This window comes from Schistocerca cancellata, chromosome 4 (genome assembly GCF_023864275.1).
Source record: "Schistocerca cancellata isolate TAMUIC-IGC-003103 chromosome 4, iqSchCanc2.1, whole genome shotgun sequence".
NCBI classification, from domain to species: domain Eukaryota; kingdom Metazoa; phylum Arthropoda; class Insecta; order Orthoptera; family Acrididae; genus Schistocerca; species Schistocerca cancellata.
Window position 1 is genome coordinate 45345213 of NC_064629.1, and position 16536 is coordinate 45361748.

Genomic DNA, 16536 nt, shown 5'->3' on the forward strand with positions numbered 1-16536 from the left:
TTTGTGGACAAAAGTGAAGGGGAATAAACTGTTCAAGATGCTGTTTGTTGAACAGTGAATGAAAGGAAACTTATATTTAGCTAATAGATGCGACAGTAATGGAGAAGTGACAGAAACAAGTAAATAAAAAAATTAATTAGCTATAAATACAGTCACAAAGACACCATTATACTACAGCACTCTCTAAATATTGTAGCAGAACATTCAGTTTTTCTAACTTCGGCTGAACAATCAAATTCATACTTTATTTTTTATCCATCACTATTTTTATTTGGAGTAAAGCTATGCATGACATTGCCTGCATCCACACATGACAATGGATCTGCTATTGCAAATGATGTTTATGAGGAGTAAGAATGGATGAAGAATTACACTAACTTGGAGATATTGAAAATGTCTTTCATTATTTCTAAAATCTGGACATTACATAAGAAAATAAAAATGTTAGTACAGAATGAAATGTATTATTCAAAGGAAGAAAGAGCCATGTGGTATTATTGGCTGAGAGAACCTGAAGGGTTCTTCACCCACATAATTGAAAACGATTTTCTAGTTCTGCTCACAATGGTCTTGTTCCACATGGTGTATGAGAATTGTGTCTTAAATCTATATGATGAGGGTAGGTGACTAATTGGTGTGCGTGTATGGTGTGGTGGTGTCTTTGTTTCGTATGATAAGTGAAGAATTAAAGAGTGTGTGACACTGAATTTATTTCTCTGTAATTGACTTACATTCTAGTTTGTGGATGTTGTGCATCAGAAGCATAGTATCCTTCAATGGTCAGGATACAAATGGTTTTAATTTATAACATTTGTTTATACAAATGATCAGTTTCAATACCATAGCCTATTGTAGTTTTAGTAGCCCCTTGAATGTACCAAGAATATTTGGTGACAGCTGGCAGGAAGCAGACATTGTTCACACTTTGTCAGTCTGGAGTATACAGTGGTTTTATCATGACATTCTGGGAAAAAAGTCAACAAGTGCAATTTGTCACGAACTGGTTGTCCGAGCTAAGTGAGCTGTGGTAAAGAGCCAGGTAAAAAACCTCTGCAGACTATGCAGACAACACAGTTACACCTTAATTCCACATGGAAATTACAATTTTGAGGAGAAAGTGCACTTTCCATAAGCAATACTTTGCGTCATGCTATATTGCAGCTCCATAAAAATTCTCAACATTTACTATTTTATTTTTAGTTCAGATGGAATAAATGTAATCCTAGCTATTCAGTTTTCTTCTTCTTACTATTCCAAATTACTAAAATGGACTAGCACGTTCAGCATCCCAGTAGGGAAAAAACTTTTAAACTGCTAAAAATAAAGTTCTGCAGCACCAGGCTCATATTTAAGATCAGTAACCCCACAAGCCGAATCTGCGGTGAGGGTCTACCAGATGCTATTTTTTGAGAACTGATCTGCAGAAATAGCATTTCAGTGCAGTTTTCAAATTGAGACCTGTAACACAATATTTAAAGTTTATTATTTAATTGTATGAAATTTTGTTATACAATTAACAATTTAATGAAGTGATGTGATTAATAAAATGATCAGAAATGACTTTATTAAGTTATTCAAAATGATATATTAATATCACTATGAACAACAACTTTTTGAGGTAAGAAAAATTCGAGATCAATGTCCCTGCAAAAATCAGTATTTCAGCTTTAAAAATAACTTATTGTACCTTTAAACAAATGTGCTTGTTAGGCAACTGTATGTAACAAAAGAACTGCATCACTCATGCAAATTTTACCTATATGTAATACAAATGCAATAATTTCCTGAATAATCAGCCTTAGAAAGTAAGCTTTAAATAATGCTAATGCCTAATTGGTTTGCACCTACACTTCAAATTGATGACGTTCCTTACAAGATAACTCAGTTGTCCAAAAATGTCACTTGTTGCCTTGAATGCTGTAAATGACTGCTACAGTGCACTACCTTTGTAGAAGTACCTCAGTGTACCACAAGATATCTGTCTTGCAATAGCATTAGTGGTTTCATGTGAAAGGCATTGGTACTTCAAAATAAAATTAATAAAATGCTGATTCCAGGCAGAAACCACTGGTGCTCAAAAGATTAATTTGTATCAGCTGTCCACTGAATTCAGTCTAGTACGCCCATATAAAATAATTGCATATATGTTATGAGAAGAATAAACTGTTACTCACCATATCGCAGAGATGTTGAGAGTCACACGCAGGCACAACAAAAAGAGTACTAGACATGTAAGGTTTTGGCCAGAAGGCCTTCTTCTGAAATAAACAACATTCTCTCTCTCTCTCTCTCTCTCTCTCTCTCTCTCTCTCACACACACACACACACACACACACACACACAGATATATAGTGCAGTTCACAAACTTGTGATCACTTTGTCTGGCTATCGAGACCAGACTGCGCAACTGTGAATGATGGGAGAAGCAATCTGGGTGGTGGGGCTTAAGAGGAGGCTGGAGAGCAGGGAACAGCTGGGAGATAGTAAAGTGCTGTATGCTGGTATGAAGTGGACAGGGGGTAGGGCAGTTAGGTGCAGATGAAGGGTGGAGGGAGAGGGGGTGGTTGTTCGGCAGAGAGTGGAGTGAAAAGGAGAGAAGTAAAAAGAAAGTGGGTGCACTTGTGGAAAAGAAGGGGATAGGTGGGTGAAGGACAATAACTAACGATGGTTGAGGCCAGGAGGGTTACAGGAACACAGAATATAATGCAGGGCAGGTTTCCACTTGTGCAATTCAGAAAACCTGGTGTTGGTAGAAAGGATCCATATGGCACAGGCTGTGAAGCAGTCATTAAAATGAAGAATGTTGCATTGGACAGTATGGTCAGCAACTGAGTGGTTCCACTGTTTCTTGGCCACAGTTTCTGCGCAGCCATTCATGTGGACAGACAGCTTACTGCTTGTCATCCCCATGTAGAAAGAATCACAGTGGTTGCAGCTTAATTTGTAGATCACGTGAATAGTTTCACACGTATCCCTGCCTTTGATGGGAGTTGGAGGGGGGAGGATCTATGGAGCAGTCTTGCATCTCTCTCTATTACAGGGATACGATCCATGAGATAAGGAGCTGGGAAAGGGGGTTGTGTAGGGATGCACGAGGATATTGTGTAGGTTCAGTGGGAGGGGGGTGGGGTGGAATAACACTGTGGGAAGGTGGGGAGGGTAATGGGGAGGACATTCTTCATTTCAGGGCACAACAAGAGGTAGTCTAAACCCTGGCAGATAATGTGATTCAATTGCTCCAGTCCTGGGTGGTATTCAGTGATGAGGGGAATGCTTCTCTGTGGCGATATGGTGGGACTTTGGGAGGTAGTGGGTGACTGGAAAGATAAGGCACGGGAAATCTGTTTCTGTACAAGGCTGGGAGGGTAATTACGATTTGTGAAGGCCTCAGTGACACCCTTGATATATTTCGAGAGGGACTGCTCATCACTACAGCTGCAACAGCCACAGGTGGCTAGGCTGTATGGAAGGGACTTCTTGGTACGAAATGGATGGCAGCAGTTGAAGTTGAGGTATTGTTGGTAGTTGTTTGGTTTTATATGGACAAAAGTACTGATGTGGCCATCTTTGAGGTGGAGATCGTCATCGAGGAATGTTTCTTGTTGGGCTGAGGAAGACCAGGTGAAGTGAATTGGGGAGAAGGTGTTGAGGTTCTGCAGGAAAGTGGATAGAGTGTCCTCACCTTCAATCCAGATCGTGAAGATGTCACGAACGAATCTGAACCAGGTGGGAGATTTGGGATTCAGGGTGGTTAACAAGGATTCCTCTAGATGGTCCATCAATAGCTTGACATAGGATGGTGTCATGCATGTGCCCACTGCCGCACCCTGGATATGCGTGTAGGTGATGCCTTCACAGGTGAAGTAATTGAGATGAGAATGTTGTTGGTCATGGTGACCAAGAAGGAGGTTCTAGGTTCGGAATTAATCAGGCATTAGGAAAGGTAATGTTCAACAGAGGCTAGGCCATGGGCATGTTAGTGTAAAGGGAGGTGGCATCAACAGTGACAAGCAGGACACCACATGATAAAGAGACAAGAACTGTGGAGAGTCAGTGGTGAAAACGGTTGGTATCTTTTACGTAGGAGGGCTGGGTGTGGGTAATAGGCTAAAGGTGTTTGTCTACAAGAGCAGAGATTCTTTCAGTGGGGGCACAGTAACTGGCCACAACAGGGTGTCCTGGGAGGTTGGGTTTATGGCTTTGAGGAAGCATGTAGAATGTAGGAACAAGGGTAGAGATAGACTCTGCGGAGAAGTTCTGGGATGGGGTTAAGGATTTGAGGAGAGACTGGAGATCCTGCTGGATTTCTGGAATGGGTTTCTGGAAGGGTTTTAAGTGGATGAATCTGACAGCTGGTGAAGTCCTTCAGCGAGGCAATCCTTAAGGCTCAAAACCGCAGTTGTAGAGCCTTTGTCAGCAGATAGGATAATAAGTTCAGGATCAGATTTTAGGTGGTGGAGTGCAGTCCTTTCAGCAGATGTAAGGTTAGCTTGCAGTTTGAGGGATTTGGGGAATAATGATTAAATAAGATTCAAGGTTAAGAAATTCTGGAAAGTTAAAAGGGGGTGATTTGGGGACAGTGGGGGGTGAATCACAGTTGGAAGGAGGAGTGCACTGAGTCAGGCAGGGTTCAACATTGGTCTTAGGTTGGGTCTGTTTGGTAGGGTTGGTGGTTAAAAAGTTTTTTCTCTGTAGGGATCAGGAAAAAGAGAGATGGCCTTTAATAAACCCAGTATGACTGATTTTGGGAGTGGGGCAAAAGGTAAGGCCTTTGCAAAAGGACTTTTACTTCTGTGGGGTTAAGGCTTGGGCAAAAGGTTCACGATTGAGTTTCGGGTCTGTTTAGGTTCTGGTTTCTTTATGTTGGTGAGAGTTATGGACTGCCCGAATCTGAACAGGTGGAGGTCATTGTTGAAGGAGGGATTGCAGCCAGAGATAGGTAATTTGGTGGCAAGGCCGTTTGGGGCAACTATGAGCCAAACAACAACAGAGGAACAGTATATGAGACTGAGTGCTGGCTAGGGATAAGAAAACTTTTCGATATTTGTGCCAATGGAAGGAGCAAGGATCCATGGTTGAGGACAAAAACGTGTAAAAATACATAAATAATGTAAAAATACATGAGAAAAAAATGTACAAAAATATGTGGGAAAAATAAAAAAAATCAGCAGAACAGATGAAATATGGGGACACAAGATAAACCTGTGGGAGTAGAAGTATAGGGAAAGGCAAAAATGAACTGAAATTGATGTGATAACACAATGAGGTCAAAGACTAAATAAAAAGATTGTAATGTGGACTGCACGTATATGGGCGGATACGAATGAAGAAGAGGGACAGCAGAAGTGTCTACATCAGGTTAGATTAATGTGTGTGAACTGAAATAAAACAGGAGGTAGAATGGGGGTGTGGGGAAGGGTTGGTAGCCATCTTCCTCAATGTTAACATCTACCTCAAAGATGGCTATATCAGTACCTTTGTCCATAAGAAACCTACAAAATACCAGCAATACCTTCACTCAGACAGCTGCCACCCATTCCATACCCAGACGTCCCTTTCATACAGCCTAGCCACCTATGGCCATCGCATCTGTAGTGATGAGCAGCCCCTCTCAAAATATACCAAGAGTCGCATTGAGGCCTTTGCAGTCCATAATTACCCTCCCAGAACGAGATCTCCCATGTCTTAACTCTCCAACCACCCACCACCTCTCAAGGTCCCACCATCCCGCCACAGAGGAGCATTCCCCTCATGACTCAGTACCACCAAAGACAGAAGCAACTGAATCACATTCTCTGCCAGGCTTTTGACTACATTTCATCATACCCTGAAATGAGGAATGTCTTACACACTATCCTGCCCCTCCCCCCCTCCCCCTCCTACAGTGGTATTCTGCCACCCACCGAATCTATAAAATTCTCTCATCCATCCCTACACAACCCCTGCTCCCACCACCTTACCTCATGACTAATATCCCTGTAATAGACAAAGATGCAAGAGCTGTCCCATACATTCTCCCATGACCTCCTACTCCAGTCCAGTCACAAGCATCACCTATCCCATCAAAGGCAGAGCTACCTGTGAAACCAGTCATGTGATTTACAATCATGCCCAGAAAGAAACAACACCTTGAATGACTAGAGAGAGGATGTTCATATTTACAGGACATGTACATTAGTATGTTCTACAGAAATGATTAGCATTTCAGTCACCTTGGTTCAGCATGTGTCCTGTTGCTGAGTACGCACTGGTTCCCCCATGGGTCCTGATAACTTGTTCCGTGCATGATGGCATTGACGAGTATAGGGTGTGAATGGCAACTGTGGTATAGCCATCCATGCTGCATTACATGGTTACAAAGTTCATCTGTGGTGGTTGGCATTGGGTTACAGTGCAGCACTGATCATTTCACCATATCCCAAACATTTCTGATTCGTGACAAGTCTGGTGATCTTGCAGGCCAGGGCAAAAGGCTGACACCCTGTGACACCAAGAAGGCACGCGTTTGTGCACCAAATGTGGCCATGCACTGTATTGTTGAAAAATGGTGTCTGTGGTGTTCTGCAGAAATAGTCTGGCTAAGGGTTGCAAGATGTAATTCACTTAAACCATACTGGTCATAGTACCCTGGACATGCACCAACTGTGATTTGTGATTGTACCCAACAGTACCCCACATCAAAAGGCCTTTAGTTGGCACTGTATGTCTTGTGTGAATGCAGTCACTATGATGCTGTTCCCTGTCTGTTGTGAACCAAAATGTGGCCATCAGTGGTGAACCAAAATGTGGCAATCATTTTCACACAAACATAACTTGGATTTCTCCTATTTGATGCCATTCCTGTGCCCAGCAAAATCATTCCATCCACCACTGCTGTCTAGCACGTTTCTCCGTATTTGTCAAAGGTAGATGGAGAAGGGGAGAATGTGCATGTAACTCGTGCTATAATAGACGGCAACAGACTGTCACCCCTGACAGAGTATGATGTATTACATTGTTCCATTGTTACACCAGAGCTGGGGAGGATGCAGATCTGTCTCGCAATGCCATTCGGATGAGATGTCGATCTTGTCAGTGGGTGGTGTGACCTGACCCATCCCCATCACGTTTTACAGTCTTCCATCAGCCTCGACCACACGGGCCGATGCGGTTCAAATGCTAATCATTTCTGCAGAATATACTAATTTACATGACCTGTGAATACGAACATCCTATCTCTAGTCATTCAAGGTGTTCTGTTTTTTCTTAACTTAAGTATACATGCTAAGCTGCAACCACTGTGCTTCGTTCTATGTGGGCATAACAACCAACAAACTGTCTGTCCCCATGAATGGCCACTGACAAACTGGCTAATAAACAGCTGGATCATTCAGTTGCTGGGCATACTGCCCAATACAATGTTCTTCATTTTAATGAATGCTGCACAGCCTGTGCCATACGGATTCTTTCTACCGATGCCAGTTCTTCTGAATTGCGCAATATATCCTATATTTCCATAACCCTCCTGGCCTCAACCTTTGTTAGTCATTGTCCTTCACCCACCTACCCCCTTCCCCATTCCCATTCCACAGCCTTCTACTCCATAAGTGCACCCACAGTCCTTTTACTTATCTCGTTTTCTACTCCCCCCCCCCCCTTTCCCTGTGCCCCAACACCCACTCTCCATCTAACCTACTGACTGCACCTAGCTGCCCTACCCTCTCTCCACCTCATCCCTGCATACAGCACTTTACTGTCCCCCACCCATACCCTGCTCTTCCTCTCCCTCCCCTCCCCCTTCCTGTCCCAACCTCCTCTTTACCCCCACCACCCATATTGATTCTCCCATAATGTGCAGTTGCTCGCAGTGTGGACTTGGCAGTCAGACACAGAGGTCATGTGTGTGAGAGCTGTGTTTGCATGAATGTGTGACTATACATTGTCTACTTTAGAAGAAGGCCTTCTGGCTGAAAGATAACATTTTTAGTACTCTTTTTGTTGTGCCTGTCTGTGACTCAACACCTTCGCTTTATGGCGAGTAGCAATCTATCATTTTCATACTATTGTTATTATTCCATCTTGTATTTTCTATTGTTGATTTTGCTTATATGTTATTAATAATAATAAGGGATCTTGTACCATGGCATTAAAACAAAGACTGTTTTATTTTAAATTTTGTGGTGTGGGTCCTTAGGCTGCAGCCTAGATAGCTCGCGCATGAATGCGGGCCTGGGTATCACCCTCGTGACTCATTTACCTTCTATATCTACATTTACATCTACATCTATTTGGATCCTATACAAATCACACTTCAGTGGCTGGCAGAGGGTTCATTGAACCACCTTCACAATAATTATCTATTATTCCAATCTCAAACGGTGTGCAGAGAAAATGAACACCTATATATTTCTGTGCGAGCTCTTATTTTGTTATGATCATCATTTCTCCTTATGTAGGCCAGCATCAACAAAATATACAGAACAGAAAGTTGGAGAGATTGAAATTTCACGAGAAGATTCCACCGCAACAAAAAACGCCTTTGTTTTAATGATCTCCACACAAATCCTGTATCATGTCCGTGACACTCTCTCCCCCATTTCTCAATAATACAAAATGTGCTGCTCTTCATTGAACTTTCTCAAAGTACTCTGTTAATCCCATCTGGTAAGGACCCCACACCGCACAGTAGTACTCCAAAAAGAGGACAGACAAGTTTAGTGTAGGCAGTCTCTTTAGCAGATCTGTTGCACCTTTAAGTGTTCTGACAATTAAACACACTCTTTGGTTTGCCTTCCCCATAACATTTCCTGTGTGTTCTTTCCAATTTAAGTTGTTCGTAATTGTAATTCTGACATATTTAGCTGAACTTATGATCTATAGATGACTGATTTTTCATGTAACTGAAGTTTAATGAATTCCTTTTAGCACCCATGTGGATGACCTCAGACTTTTCATTATTTAGGGTAAACTGCCAATTTTCGCACCATACACATACCTTTTCTAAATTGTTTTGCAATTTGTTTACATCCCATAATGACTTTACAAGATGATGATTGACAGCAATACCTACAAACAACTTAAGACAGCTGCTCAGATTGTTTCCTAAATCATTTATATAGATAAGGAACAGCAAAGGGCCAATAAGACTGCCTTGGGGAACACCAGAAATCACTTCTGTCTTACAGAACAATGTTTTCTAAATCAGTGTTGACTGTGTGTCAATGGGCCATTCTCTTTGAGGTAATTCATACTGTTCGAACACAATATATGTTCCAGAATCCTGTTGCATATCAGTGTTAATTATATGGACCTGTAATTTAGTTGATTACTCCTACTGCCTTTCTTGAATATTGGAGTGACCTGTGCACCTTTCCAGTCTTTGGGTACAGATCTTTTGTCGAGCGTGCGGTTGTTAAGTATCGAGCTATTGCATCAACATGCTCTGAAAGGAACCTGATTGGTATACAGTCTGGACTGGAAGACTTGCTTTTATTAAGTGACTTAAGTTGCTTCACTACTCCGAGTATATTTACTTCTAAGTTGCTCATGTTGGCAGCTGTTCTTGATTTGAATTCTGGAATATTTACTTTGTCTTCTTTGGTGAAGGAATTTTGGAAGGCTGTCGTTTAGTAACACTGCTTTAACAACACTGTCATCAATAGTATTTCCATTGCTATCATACAGAGAAGGCATTGATTGTGTCTTGCCTCTATTATACTTTATGTATGAACAGAATCTCTCAGGATTTTCTGCCAGGTTTTGAGACAAAGTTTTGTTGTGCAAACTATTATAAGCTTCTTGTATTGAAATCTGTGCTACATTCTGAGCTTCTGGAGAAGATCACCAATCATGGGCATTTTGTGTTCATTCAAACTTGGCATGCTTTTTTATTGTTTCTGCAACAGTGTTCAGACCCACTTTGTGTACTAAGAGGGATCAGCTCCACTGTTTGTTAACTCATTTGTTATTAATCTCTCAACTGCTGTTGGTACTATTTCTTTGAATTCAAGCCACATCTGGTCTACACTTACTGGTACATTGTTGATTTCGAAGAAATAGAGATTGTCCCTCAAGATGGCTCCACGTGAATTTTTATCTGCTTTTTTTGAATAGGCATATTTTTCCTTTATTTTTGGAGGATTTGAGAGTTAAAACATTCAGTCTCGCTAAGGTAACCCTGTGTTCAGTAATCTCTGTATCCATTTTGATGCTCGTTATTAGCTCAGGATTATTTGTTGCTAAGAGATCAAGTGTGTTTTCACAACCATTTACTATTCCGGTGGGTTCATGAAGTAATTGCTGGGAATAATTTTCAGGGAATGCATTTAGCACAATAATTTCCCAGATGGCAACTCTCAATACAGATGCACAGAAAAGAAGATTATGCCCATTTCACTGAGTACTATGGCTATAGTAGTCCACTAAATCCTTTAACTAGGAAAGTACTTGGGTTAATCTGAGAACAAATTTGGAGATTTATAAAATAACTATGTCATCAATCTACAACAAGAGATGCATACGTGGAAACTAAGATTTACTCAATTTATTGCATTACTATGGAAATTTGAGCAAGCATTGCTCCAACTAATCAATGATTACTGAACTTAGCTTTAATAATTTCCACTCATTTAAAATTAAAAGCAGTTCTGATGATTGCAAAAAGAGCATATAAGCCAGTGTATTAAGGTTGTCATCAAACGTTCAATGAACTAATCTTTATGAATCCTGCAACACCCAGGAATTATAAATCAAATTAATCCAAACATGAATTATAAATCAAATTAAGTGATGATGACCGTAAAGAGAGAGCACTATGTGCAAGCCCAGCAGCACCTTTTACTAGAGTGTCCCTCAAGTAAGTGGAAATGTGAAAGCAAGTCAGGATTCCTTATGATGGTGAAAAATTCAGATATCAGCAGGTGAGTAAGCTTGAATCAGGTAGAATATGTCTTCTAGGAAACAAGTTTGTCGTACTGTGATATTTCAGTTTCTACAATGATGACCACACAAGTTATATGCACCAGTGGTGATCACAATCTGGCAACCTACAATGATGAGTAGTGTAACAGAAACACATCAAGTGTATTGGTTTCAGGTATCACCAGATACAACAAATGATATCAACACCAGTGTACTGAGGACAAGTTGAACAACAACCACTATAACAGGAAAGTTGTAGAGGCCAAGGTACTGTCCTGCTTAAGACAATACCACGCATCATATTTTATCATGACAAGCCAGGCTAACTGTGGTGAGACATGTCCAAGTCATCTTTGGAGAGTAAATGGTACCATCACTTCTCTGACATGCACTTTCACCTAAAACATTACACATCAATGATTCCTGGTCCATGGTTAGTCAGTAGCTTGTTTGTCACAATCTACCAGCAACCACTGTTGCCAATTTGAAGACTTTAATACCAAACGCATGTAAGGAGGTTTCCCAGGAACAAACCCAGGCCTTCTTTGATTCTATAGCATGTCATTTAGAAGCTCTGATTGCAGCATGTAAGGGCTTCACACTACAATGAATTTTCAGAAGCAGATATGTATAGTACTGTAATCCTACACTTTTCTTCATGCACCTAATCTAGTACAAACTCCATTTCAGTTACATTAAGTTTCTTGGTGCTGCAGTTTTCATAAATGTTAAGTGCAGATAAAATTGACTTACTTGATAAAGAAAAGTAACTGTTATGATCGGCTTGAACATTACATTAAAGGATATAGGTATCTGACAGCATCATTATAATCTTGTCACAGTTTGCCAATTTTTTTTTTTTTAATCACGTGCTTTAGGAGACAAAGACAATATTGCTGATTATCAAAGTTGATGCTTCTTGAGCCCTACTCCCTATGGTTCACATCTCTGCTGATGCTATAAATGTGAAATTTTTCCTATTTAAAACTCACAACTCACTCATACTATGCTGTTGATCATAAGTTTTCTTTTTTTACCCTCTAGTAATATGATGTTCACATCTGTCAGTGTGGGGAAAAAGGGGAAGGTAGAGTTTTCAAGCTACACCATGGATTACAATCCACATTAAACTCTAAATTCTCATATGACTGGTACGATTAGCCATTTCCCAGACTGGAAGAAAGATACACTATATCATCTTCAAGAACACCATGAACGATGAAGCACTGCTGTGTTCAAACCAGCCATCAGGTTGAGAACAGCTTTATGTTTATTTCCACCAGACCACTAGCAACATCTTCCTCGCATACTGAAGAAATGCCTTTGTAAGAGGTCAATCAAAATGGTGTTGCACTTTCTGCTCTACATTACACATACATCAGATTAGAAAAGAAAATTTTCGAAGTCAGAAGTAATGACATTTCTAGCAGTTGCACAGTTAAGGTGATTTACTGTTGTAACCTTTTGGCTACTTCCCTTAGAAACAAATGTTTGTGTGTGTCATACATATGCTTTACATTACAAGTGACTGTATCATCTTAAGAAGACATTTAGACAATGATGACATGTAAGTGCATACAGAATTTATTGTTTGGAGTAAAATTTAGATCAAAAAAGTTACACTATGCTTTACAATATGAATCACAAAGAATATGGAGTACTAAAACCTTATGTAAAACAGTGTGACAGCAGTGATCAGAGCGTAGTGTTTCAAGTAATCTGCGGGACAGTACTTGACAAAAGTACAGATAAAATCTGGACCCCAAGGAAATTTAATGAGCAGAAATAGAAATTTGTATTTGTATTATAACAGAAGCAAATGCCAGAAAAGGAAATTCTGTTTTGCCTTTTCTTTCTAATTTATCAAATGGATGAGCAATAACATAGCCAAAAAGACAGATACCATGAGTCAAAATTAATGGTACCTAAATTTGACGTACATAATTTGTAGATTATATAGCAGTAGCTCAGAACCTTTGATCAAGGGATGCAGAGTAGGAAAGTATTAAATTTCATCTCATCTTGTTCTGTTGTCTCCACTAATCTTGAGACGCATTTGATTTTCCAGTTTGATTTTGCATTATCTCATTTCTAACAAGTATCTTTTCTTTTTTACCTCCCATAATAATATACTTAGTTTCAAAACCTAACATTTAATGCTTTTTTAATTTTACCATAATCTGCCGCTGCTGCTGCTTTATGAGCAGAAGCAATTTTTCTGTCTTTATTTGATTGTAGTTTTCAGTTTGAAAATTATTTCCCTCTGAAGACAACAGTTACAGAGAAGGTTAATGAGGACTTAACAGTATGTGACAGTAGGATGTTTAGGAAGACCAGTTAAAGAAGAATATGTAAAAGAAATAACTGGACAGCTGCCTAAACATTAGCACTTTCAGTGACAATTGGGTGATGGCTTACTCGATCCCGCATCACCCATGCTACATTACTAAACCACAAATTTATTTTATTTAAGTATAGATATTTAACAGTGAAATTTTAACTCACGTGTTCAAAGGTCAGCATAGCCTCCAAAAATGTGAACACACTGTGCCCAACAGCATGATACATGCTGCTGTTTGCCCTGCACACATGAGCACAAATCTATTAGAAAAGATCATAACTGGCAGTTCATCAGTGAATATTTTTCTCCTCTCTCTCTCTCTCTCTCTCTCTCTCTCTCTCTCTCCCACACACACACACACACACACACACACACACACACACACACACACACAGGGTGTCTCTCCTAAGAATCATCAGGTGCAATTTCTTTGGTTTTCAGCAGGTATTTGCAATTTCGTTACTATGTTGTGTAGCTGGAGTCAGCCCAAACAAATAGTGCTCATCGTATCTTTCAAGTGACATCCAGCATCGACAGAAAACAAAGGTTTGTTTCTCGTTACAAACGAAATTATTTTTAAAGTGAACTTTTATGTGCGCATTGAATAGAGCACTACCAGATTAGTCTAGTGTGATATCTGTTTCATCAATATGTATTAACCAGTGGACAGGAATACACAATCCATAAATGTAAACAAACATCACTTTCGACACATAGTTATGTGTTTTTAAATGGCACATGTATGTTTTTTCTACTGAAATGAAAACTAGAGGCACAATTAGTGATGGCAGGATTTGTTTCACTGCTCTAAACCCCATACCATCTGGAACACTTAGACTTCAAATAATGGAAATGGTGCCACAGTTTCTGCCGTAGCCCTATAACACCGTAAGTCAGGTTGCCTGCACTGTCCTGAAGCCAGCTGTAGGCAACCCTTGCGCTGCACATTTCGGCAGAAACTGTGCTGCCATTGTCATCGCTTAAAGTCTATGGATTTCAGAAGGTATGAGGTTTAGAATAGTGAAAACAAGTCGGGCATCACTAATTGTACCTCTAGTATTCACTTCAGTAGCAAAAACATACATCTGACATTAGTAGTTATCTTTGTGTTGAAAGTGATTTTTGTTTACATTTATAGAGTGTGCATTCCTGCCCACTGAGCAAGCCTCTGACATAGGTGCATGCATGGTCAATTGCTTTTTTCACATTTTGTTTTGTTTTGTTTTGTTTTGTTTTGCAAATATATGTGAGGTGGCAGAGTTATGTAGGACACCCTGTATATAGACACACATACAGGGTGAGCCAGGAGGAAAGGCGCATGCTTTGAGGGGTGATATTATTTGTGATTCTGAGCAAAAAATTGACTTACGAACTATTCTGAATGGTTTCGAGATGGAACACCTTTAATGTCAGTTTTGTATGTCTTTCTTGAATACTCAAAAATGGCAGCCCACAGTGAAAATGTGTCACAGTACAAAACTGAACTACATAAATTTTCCAATAAGCAACTTGCATGAAGATAGTGGGAGAATACTGAAAATCTTGCACGATGTGCACGCACTGTAGCTCAGGTAGTGTTTGCAGGTCAATTTGAGATAGATTCCGACTTGACAGACCACAAGTGTCCTATATCAGATTGTTCATCTCAAAACCTTGAAAACTATGACAATGTAATGAATAACGCAGAAAATTAGTAATGATGTACTGTCTTAGACATAAAAACTGACCGCCGGCCGGCATAGGGACTAAGTCCGAATCGTTCTCTAAAGGTGGCCAATAAAACCGACCACCACTGACAATGCTAAGTCCGCCCATCTCCACAATCTGGCAACACGGTAAGATGTGGAGGTGTCAGGAGGAAGTGTTGGCTACTTCTGAGATGTTGCCGTGTTGTTTGAGCCCGTGGTCTAGGGGTAATGCTCGTACATTCTAAACTTAAGACTCACGTGTTCGCACCCGAGTGTATTTGTTTTTTTAAACAACATTTTGGCCCTCGTCTTAAGTCTGATAGAACATCTAACATAATTCACTTCACATTCTACGCACCAGTAACAACAAATACTTCCAGAAACAATTCCGCATGACAGCTCATGGCTGTGTCATGATTAGAACAGCTTACGCTCAAGCGTTTCCTCGCGGTGCACCAGCTACCGGTCACCGGCCAGCTGCCACCCGACGCCTGAAATCGGGTGCCACCCAGGTGAACGCGGCGCAATGCTGTCAGTGTGTGTATCAGCTGTCATTTTCGAATTTGATGTTCTAATTATCATCATGCAGTTAAAGATAGGAGATCACATACTTTAAAACCATGAACTATGGTTAAGCGTTGTAAAAGAAAGGTGTAACATCTGCAACACAATATTTACTTTTGGTATAATAGAAGGGTAAATGCAGAGGAGGCAGCTCGAAAGATTTGAACTGTGTGTAGCGCAAGCGCTTTTGGGGTCAAATACGCCAAGAAAAGATATTCTTGTTTTAACAAAGATCGTTCTGGCATGAATAATTTTCCACATTAAGGAAGTCTCAACTACTGATATAAGTGATGGATTACCATTTAACTATCATGTGACATTTGCATTCAACACGCAACTTTCAGAAGTCAGGTGTAGGAGTATTGCACGCTCTAATCCGAAACAACAAAAATGAATACAGTGATTATCACTGCAGTTTTGCTCAATGAGCATTTCTATGCAATACTGTCACTGGTGACGAGTTACGATGCCTTTATCGTTAATTTCCTAAGAAGACCTACGGTCGCAGGTTCGAATCCTGCCTCGCGCATGGATGTGTGTGATGTCCTTAGGTTAGTTAGGTTTAAGTAGTTTTAAGTTCTAGGGGACTGATGACCTCAGATGTTAAATCCCATAGTGCTCAGAGCCATTATAACCATTTTTTCCTAAGAAGAAATGATGGTCTGGGTGCTATCAACAGACTAAACTCCAGCAAAGAGTAGTGTGAGCATAATATTTTCCAACTGATAGCTCCAAAAGTGTGTTTTGCACTAAGAATCCTTCCCCAAGGATGTGTCCATCACAGCTGGAATTTGATGCCAACAATTGAGACACCTTTTGGGTGCAGTGCAAGAAAATCGACCGACAAAACTACATCACGTGTGCTATTGCATGATAACGCAATCTGTTGATTTGAGAAACAAAAGCATCCAGAAGATTGATAGGGAAGTCATCTCTCGGGCATTTGTTCCTCTGATCACACACTCATAAAATTTTACCTTTCCTGCTCCTGATCGATCAACCACCAAGGCAACTCATTTCTAGACGAAAATGCTCTTTAAACTA

The 16536-nt window shown here is 40.3% G+C and overlaps 1 protein-coding gene across 1 annotated transcript in view; it reads right to left on the reverse strand.

The window, feature by feature from the left end:
• Positions 1 to 16536, reverse strand: part of LOC126184977 (tetratricopeptide repeat protein 39B-like) — a 100069-nt gene that overhangs the window by 69736 nt on the left and 13797 nt on the right. The window contains exon 2 of the mRNA XM_049927677.1: positions 13405 to 13480. Within this exon, the coding sequence (XP_049783634.1) occupies positions 13405 to 13480 (76 nt within the window). The remainder of the gene's footprint in view (positions 1 to 13404; positions 13481 to 16536) is intronic.